This window comes from Pteropus alecto, unplaced genomic scaffold, assembly GCF_000325575.1.
Source record: "Pteropus alecto unplaced genomic scaffold, ASM32557v1 scaffold35, whole genome shotgun sequence".
In the NCBI taxonomy this organism is placed as follows: domain Eukaryota; kingdom Metazoa; phylum Chordata; class Mammalia; order Chiroptera; family Pteropodidae; genus Pteropus; species Pteropus alecto.
The window spans coordinates 14,181,725-14,190,073 of record NW_006437828.1 but is presented as its reverse complement, the minus strand read 5'-3'; the positions used below and the strand labels follow the sequence as shown (position 1 = coordinate 14,190,073).

Here is an 8,349-nt window from a genome sequence, read left to right as displayed (position 1 = left end):
CCGAGCGCCCCCCGCCCCGTGGAGGCCGAGCCTGCTTTGCGTGCGTTGCGCCCGGACCCTCGCAGCGTCCCCCGGCGGAATCCCCAGCCCCTCCCCGTGAGGAACGTTCGCCTCCCATCTCTGCAGCGGCGGCCGGTGGTCAGCCGACCCCACTCCCGGGACACGGGCCTCTCCGTCTCCTCGGGCTTCCGGGGCCTCGCCGCTCAGGGCTCCCCCACCGCCGCGGCCGCCTTTCCTGAGGTGGCCGAGCTCCCGGGGAGCCGAGAAAGACAGCCCGGCTCGCGTTCGGCTGCTCTAAGCTGGCGCTGCAGACCTCCCACCCACAGGCTCTGCCCCACGTCCCCAGGTCCTGTGAGGTCCCCACATCTCCCTGGTGGTCTGCGCTGTCACCCCTCTCAGCACCTCCTCCTTCCACAGGCACCTCGGCCTCGGGGCTGGGAGACTCAGGGGCCCTTGCAGCCTTCGAGCTGGAGCGGTCTGCCTGGTGGTCCCCCAACCATGACGCCTGACAGGTCCCCAGAGGAAGCCCCTGAGGGAGACACAAGGAGGACAGGGTGTAAGCCCAAGGTGAGAGGTGGGGGAAGCAACGCCAGCCTCCAAGCAGGGTCTGATGGGGCGAGGGGCCTGGGGACAAGGAGCTGGTTCCTAGAGGAACTCCTGGCCTGTGCTGGCGGGTGACCCTCTCTGTGAATGTGCACAGAATGGGCCATTGGTCCTGTGTGGGACGTGGGGGGAGAACAGGACACTAGCATCATCACCTGCTCTGTGTCAGGGGACAGCTAGGAGAATGCTCAGTGTTTGCTCAGGGAGCAGGACAGGATGAGGAGGGAGAGAAAATCCTAATCCTTGTTTCATAGAGACCACCCCGAGGTCTGTCTGCACCCTGCACACAGGTGGAGAAGAAGGCCCAGCTTGAAGTTCTGACTTGTGTTAGGAAATTATTGGTAGACTCCATTATTTTCTCTAGGCCAAAGATGCTTTCAAAGACATTTCCATATACTTCTCCAAGGAAGAATGGACAGAGATGGGAGACTGGGAGAAAATTCGTTACAGGAATGTGAAAAGGAACTATGATGCACTGCAGGCTATAGGTAACAAGAAGTGCTGGGTGCAGGTGAGCCTGGGAAACATGAAACACCTGTATTCATTTGGCTCCATCTGCCTACAGTTCTCTTCTGTGCCGAGAGCAATCTAGAGGTAAATTTTGGTCTTTTACGTCAGCGCAGGGCTGGCACTGACAATACAGAGCTCAGGATGCCTTGTTTTAGGCTTTCCTGGCCCATCAGAGTGAGTTGCCCTGGTTTGGGGGTGCTTTGTCCCTCTTTCAAGCTCTTCTCTTTCAGGACAAAGATTTTGCTTCTCTCCAGGTCTCAGAGCCCCTGACCAGCCTTCATGTGTCGCCGTAGGCAGGCCATCAAACCTCAGGTTAATGACTCTGAGGATTCTGATGAAGAATGGACTCCAAGGCAGCAAGGTGAGTGGCCAGGAGGCCTTGGAGGTGCAGTCCTGAAACCAACCTGGGTTGAGGTCTGAGCCGCATCTAAGGAGGTAACAAGGAAACAATGTTTGCTTATTAAGAAACAGTGTTTACTTGTTCAGCAAACAAGCAATATGCAAAACAGCATGTTATACACTAAGGGGCTAGTCATATAAAGTTTTAAAATGTGTAAAATAATTATGCATTTTATAGATACATTAATAAGCATTAAATGTATAAAATCTGAAAGTGAATAAGAAATAACAAATTCGAAATAGTTATCATCATAAGAGAAGGAGGAAGCTCTGACAGACGGCTTGGCTGTGTCTTGCTTAGTCATTTATTTGTTTATTTGTTTTTGAATTTTAAAATAGAAGAAAAAGATCTGAAGCCATGGTGGCAGAATGTTGCGATCAGACTGAATGGTAATAGATGTATAGGTTTTTCATTATAATTTTTCATACTTTTCTATATACTTAACTTTTATCATTTTATAAAGATTATTTTTGCTAAACATTGTTAATTAAAGGGCAATTAAAGTAACCTTAGTTAATCCACCAAAGAGCTTTCCAACACTAATCTCATCGTAGTTCAGTTATTGAATTAAATGTCCTAGAAGAAGAAATGACTAAGATATTATGTGAAAATTTATAATTCATTTATGTATATTTTGTCACACCACATGATCTTCCTACCCCAAAATGAACCTGATTTTTTGTCTTGATTCTGGGAGAGGTTTTCAGGCAGCTGTTGAGTCTCCCTGATGTCTCCCACTTGTCACAGAGTAGAAACGGAATCAGGTAAATGTAGCAGAGTGCAGTCATTATGAAATAGAAGTGAGCAGCTCACTTTCTCTTCTGCTGCTTGGGAGAGTTTGGAAGAAAGTCCATCTGCCTCAACAGGAGAGAGCAACTTGGACTAGGTCTGAGATTCCCCATCTACGGGTCTCTGATTCCTCAGGCTCTTCAAAGTAGTGTAAGAGATCTGCAAACTCAACATGTGGGTGTCCACAAGGTTTTGACGTGAAAAGAGGGTTTACCATACATCTACACATCTTATCTGGACTCAGTGAAAACGCACGGCCCAGTAAATGTATTTTTCATTTCATTTTTAAAAAACATATCATAAATTTACTCTTACAGCTTTTAAGTGTACACATAGAGTACTGTTAACTATATGCCCATTGTGGTACAACAGATCTCTAGAACTGTCTCGTCTTTCATGACTGAAAGAAACTCTGCACCCATTTAAAAACTCCCCATTTCCTTTCCCCCTAGCCCCTGGCAACCACCATTTTATCTTGTTTTCATGACTTTGATTACTTTAGATACCTCCTCTAAGTGGAATCATGCAGTATATGTCTTTTGTGATTGGTTTATTTCACTTAATGTAATGCCCTCAAGGTTCATCCCTGTTGTAGCATATGACAGGGTGTCCTGCTTTGTTAAGACTCAAGAGGATTCTGTTGTATGTAAATACCACATTTACTTTATCCATTCATCTATCATTGGACATTAAGGTTGCTTTCCCATCTTCGATATTGTGAATGATGCTGAAATGACCATGAATGGGCAAATACTTATTCAAGATCCTGTTTTCAGTTATTTTAGATATAGACCCCAAATTTGGGTTACTACATCACATGGCAGTATTTATAATTTTCTGAGGAACATTTATGCTGTTTTCCATAGTGTCCGAACCATTTGCATCCCCACCAGTAGTGTGTAAGGGTTTTAATTTTTCCACATTCTTGCCAACATTAAGAGTTTATTAAGGGAACGTACATATGACACACATCTTGGGCAGTGGTAAGACACCGTGGATACCCTCCGTGCAGCGTGACAGGTGCTAAGGAGTTATATAGAACAGGGCAAGATGGATAGAGGTACTGGGGTGTGACCCACACCAAGTAAGGGGAAATGCCTGCCTGGGGAAGGACAATGAACTGTTCTAAGAACCAGCGTAGGAGAGGGGTTGGTCAGATTGTCTCTGAGGACTTGTGGAGAGCAATCTCTGCTCTGGCCTGCACCCAACTGGATCTAGCTCGAGGGTCCCACAGCAGCCATGTCATGAAACAGTCTCTCCTCCACAATGTTGAATAGTAGTGTCAAGAGTCAGCATCCTTGCCTTGTTCTTGATCTTAGAGGACACGCTTTCAGTCTCTCACTGATGAGCGTGATATTAGAAGGGGACCTTTCATAAGTGACTCATTATGTTGAGGTATTTCCTTCTATTCCTAGTTTGTTGAGTATTTTTGTCATGAAAGGCCAACTTATTTTTAAAATTAATGTAATAGCTACCTTATTAGCATAGGATAAAGCATAGATGAGGCTTTGTCTATTTTTTTTTAACATTTTAAGAAAATTAGTTGATGCTCGCAATAGAAGCATAGGCCTTAATGTTACTTCAGAAACCATTTTCCAATCACTCTTGGATTGTCCTTGTACTCATCACTCTCTGATTCAGAATTCTGTGTCCCTGATAAGAATCTACAGATTTTGGAAACATTTACCAACCAGAACACTGATTTCTTATCATCTTTTAGTCCAACCTTCTTGGGTGGCCTTTGGAGTGGAACAGAGTAAACACCAGAAGGTGAGTGTTTCCTCAATCCTATTGACAAGAAAATCTTCCTCATGGATCCAAATTTAGGTAAGAGTGGGAAAATACAGAGTATCCTAGGGACTGCTGCCATCCTTTCCTGATCTGTTAAACAGTGTCTGATATCATCGTTTTAATACTTAATACGTCAACAATAGGAGCTGCCACTTGTTTTCACGGTATTTCAGACTTTCTTTTACAGACATGACTAAACTCACTCACACCTTTCGATGCCCCTGTGAGGTGGGTACTATAGCCGTCACTGTTTATAGATGAGGAAACTGAGGTTTCTAAGGCACAGAAATGTTTGCGTCCATGTCTGAGGTCACATTTCCAGTGGTATAGCAATTGAATCCAAAGCTCCTTCTCTAAGCCACTCAAAAAATCACTAAAACTTTCACGGTTTTATAAAGTTTACGCTCTCTTATCCACACATGTTTACTTCATTCATCTGACTGATCTTTTCATTCAACCTCAGATCTTTTCTGCTCTGCTAAAGTGAGAGGTATGTAAGACCCTCTGACTAAGGGAAGCTCACTGACACACAGGCAGTTTGTACAGTGGGTGGTCCCAGAGGAAAAAAGGTATGGACCCCAGCCTCAGAGACATGCACTCTAAGAAAAGGAAGCATCTCCTACCCCTGAGGAGCTGCAGGGTTGATGATAACAGATGATAACAGGCTTAAGGAGTTCACATCAGTCACACACTAGAAATTCATGTCTCTGGAACTGTTTTCAAATGCCTGTTCCTCTAGGAGGAAGTAACAGCTTCTTTCTCCGAGCTCCAATTGGGCAACTCTCCTGCAGTTTAAAATTGTTTGTTTAGTTTGCCTATCCATGTACTGCGAACTCTTTGAGAAGCTGGCTCATACCTGACTCTTCTCAGAAGTCCCAGGCCCAGTTCGGGGCCCTTGAGGGCCCTTGAATGTTTTCTGAATAAGTGATTTCACATTTACAAATGTGAAAGAGGGTCAATGAATGCTGAAGATAATATTGGTGACTTAGAGTTTAGATATGGAGAGAGCTGAGGGGTAAATTGATAGTGGGACTGTAATCTCACATTCATACTGTGTTAAATAGCTCACAGAACGCTTTGGTGAACATTATGACGTGTCGTGTTCACTGTGACAATAGTATAGAATTAGTATGTTATGGACTGGGAAACTGAAGAGAACTAGCTGGTGGCACAGCCTTATTCAAACTTAATTGATGGGAACCACCTCATCAAATTACAAATATTCTTTCCAAGATATAGCAAATCGCAACTTTTAGCATCATTTTATTGATTGTCTAGATATGTTTCTGACAACCATTTCATTGTTCTAGTCCCAGTCTCCCTCACCCTTACTTTTCCGGAGAAAGTTGAAAGGAAAGAGCCTTGGGGCACAGGTTCTAGTCTTGGATTCCCTACTTTTTCCTTTCTTTTTCCTATCACCTTTATAATCCCCAGGTACTTACAAAGGTTGTTGAAGTACTAATTAAAGTCATGCAAGTAAAAACACATCATAAGCCCTAAAGAATTAAAGATCTGCATGTTATCTGTTAATATATGACTCTCACATTGAAGGCAATGCCCAGGGTGCCATTGAGCAATGAACCCAGTTTGAAGGAATTGTCAGTAATAGCAAATCTGCTGAAGGCAAGTGGCTCAGAACAGGACCAGAAACCAGTGTTCCCTCCTGGAAAAGCAAGTGCCTCCAGACAGCACTCTAGACAAAAGTTGGGTAAGAGAAAATAATATGGGGGATTTAGTTCCTCTAAGTCCTCTGGAAAGGTTGATCAGTATAGCCTAGGTACGTGGGGTAGGCTGTGGCCTGGGTTTAAACTGAGCTAAGCAGAGATCCGAAGTTAGCGCTGGGGCTTTGGGCAAATTTTATAAATTCTCTGAGCTCCCAAATGGTAATCTGTAAAGTGAAGATAAGGATACATAGCTCATATATTGCTTGAAAGCATAAAATTAAATTTAAAAGATTTGGCATGTGCAAGTTGTTCAATAAACCATGTGTGATAACAGGGACCATACTTTCTTGGTGTTGTTTGCCCACACCTTGGCTCAATGCCTAACACATAATGTGCCCTCAACAAATATTTTCTGAATGAGTGAATATGTGGATGAACCATTTTGTGAATAGAAAGGTTGGGAAGTTAAACCTGATAATAGGAAGCACTAGAAACTAAAATTGAATCAGCCATCTGTGGTCCATGTGGAGTCTTAGTCTCTCTGAACCAGTACTTAAGGGAGGAAAAAACCAGGGTATACAGAAGGGCAGGTGATAGTTTGATGGGAGGAGATTTCATGTTTTCTGACAAAACAGGGACTAGTACTCGAGACCCCACCAACATCACTCACCTACGCTTCTTCAACTTAGGACTCAGAAGAAAGGGGGTTGAAGTGAAGATGTACAGCCTCCGAGAAAGGACGGGCCGTGTGTACCAAGAGGTCAGCGAGCCCCAGGATGACGACTACCTGTGTGAGTGACTCTCACAGGAAGGCTGTTATGTCTTGATACAATACTTTCATCTGGTCATTTGGTCCCCAATCATTTCCTCCTTCTCATGACCTGGGGTACAGGATAGAGGCTCAGTGACGTGTGTGCCCAAGCTCGGTCTGAAGCTCTCACGTGAAGGGACACGCATGACACCTTCCCTAATCCCTGTTGCTCTCACCTTCTAGATTGTGAGAAGTGTCAGAACTTCTTCATCGACAGCTGTGCTGCCCATGGGTCCCCCATATTTGTAAAAGACAGTGAAGTGGACATTCGGCATCCCAACCGCTCAGCCCTCACTCTGCCCCCTGGGCTGAGAATCGGGCCATCGGGCATCCCTGAGGCTGGGCTTGGAGTCTGGAATGAGGCGTCCGATCTACCACTGGGTCTGCTCTTTGGCCCCTATGAGGGCCAGGTCACAGAGGACGAAGAGGCAGCCAACAGCGGGTACTCCTGGCTGGTGAGAAGCAGTGACCCCTGGCCCTGTCCTTGGGCTCCCCACCTCCCCTCTGCACTGGTGGGCCCTCACCTCCTCCAGGCTGGGACTTTGATGGGGATAATGTGGTTGGCTCTGTGCGTAGAGTGGACTCTGCATGGACAAACTGACTCAGATATGTAGGTGATGAATAAGAAGCATGTCACGAGGGCACAGCTGGCGGTGGAATCCATGCAGGCTGACACACCTGATGACAGTAGAGTTAAATAATTCTTCTGACTGTCACCTCCCCACCAATAAAGGCTTTAACTTCTTTTCCTGCACCTCAGATCACCAAAGGGAGAAACTGCTATGAGTATGTCGATGGGAAGGATGAGTCCCGGGCCAACTGGATGAGGTGAGGCCAGTAGGCATCTGGGCCCCAGAGGACGCCCCTCCCTGACAAGCCCCCCGCCCTTTCCTTCTCATCGTGCCTCCCGCAGTGATCCCCCGCAGTCCTCTGTTCCCGTTCTCCCCACATACAGTGCTCTTTCATGTCAATAGACATTTAGGGAAAAAAGGAGATAAAATACAGTATGTCCTCAAAATATAAATCTTTATGCTAGACAAAATTTGGGCACTGGAAAAAACCTCAAGGACCCTCAATTCACTGGGGACCCTGGATTCAGACTTCATCTAACAAACATTTATATAGCACTATGTTCTGGTTTAGACAATGGAATTTATTACTGAAACAGATCATACAACCCATATCCTTATGAGGATTTACTGCAGACAAACATGAAACAATTGACTTTAGAAATATTTAACCATAATTTTCCTATTTTGTGAGAAGTGTGCAGCGCCAGGATAGCCTAAAACAAGGACCTTTTAACCCGTGAGGACAGCAAAGCACTCTGACCTCATTCTAACTAGAACTGGGTTCTGAAGCCTGCAGAGAGGTGAAGTACAGGGTGGTCGTGGGCCTCTTTGCCTCGTGATGCAGCCCCTTCTCTTTTCTCAGGACTTAGAGACTGTGCGGGACTATTGTTGTTGCGTGACTGTGCTGAGACAGAGGCCTCCCAGGGCAAGGGGAGGCTTTCTAGGCAGTATAAGCACTGTGAGCAGGACTCGGAGACGGGCGTCCACAGGACAATGTGAACGAGGCTCAGGTGTGGACAGAAGGTTCCCCAGGAGCGTGGCGGGCAGTGGGCGACAGCAGAGCATGACGGCCGCAGGCGTCAGGTGAGGAGCTGGACGTGGATGTGACGGGGGGAAACTTGTCACCTGTGGTTTTCTTTCCTTCCACCTGCCTCAACCCAGGTATGTGAACTGTGCCCGCGACGATGAAGACCAAAACCTGGTAGCCTT

At 45.9% G+C, this 8,349-nt stretch overlaps 1 protein-coding gene across 1 annotated transcript in view; it reads left to right on the top strand.

Moving 5' to 3' along the window:
* The first annotated feature begins 498 nt into the window (after positions 1–498).
* Positions 499–8,349, top strand: part of PRDM9 (PR/SET domain 9) — a 12,440-nt gene continuing 4,589 nt past the window's right edge. Inside the window, 9 exon segments of the mRNA XM_015591805.1 lie at positions 499–574; positions 975–1,101; positions 1,377–1,474; positions 4,023–4,072; positions 5,645–5,801; positions 6,447–6,548; positions 6,752–7,023; positions 7,329–7,396; positions 8,302–8,341. Coding sequence (XP_015447291.1) covers positions 499–574; positions 975–1,101; positions 1,377–1,474; positions 4,023–4,072; positions 5,645–5,801; positions 6,447–6,548; positions 6,752–7,023; positions 7,329–7,396; positions 8,302–8,341 — 990 coding nt within the window.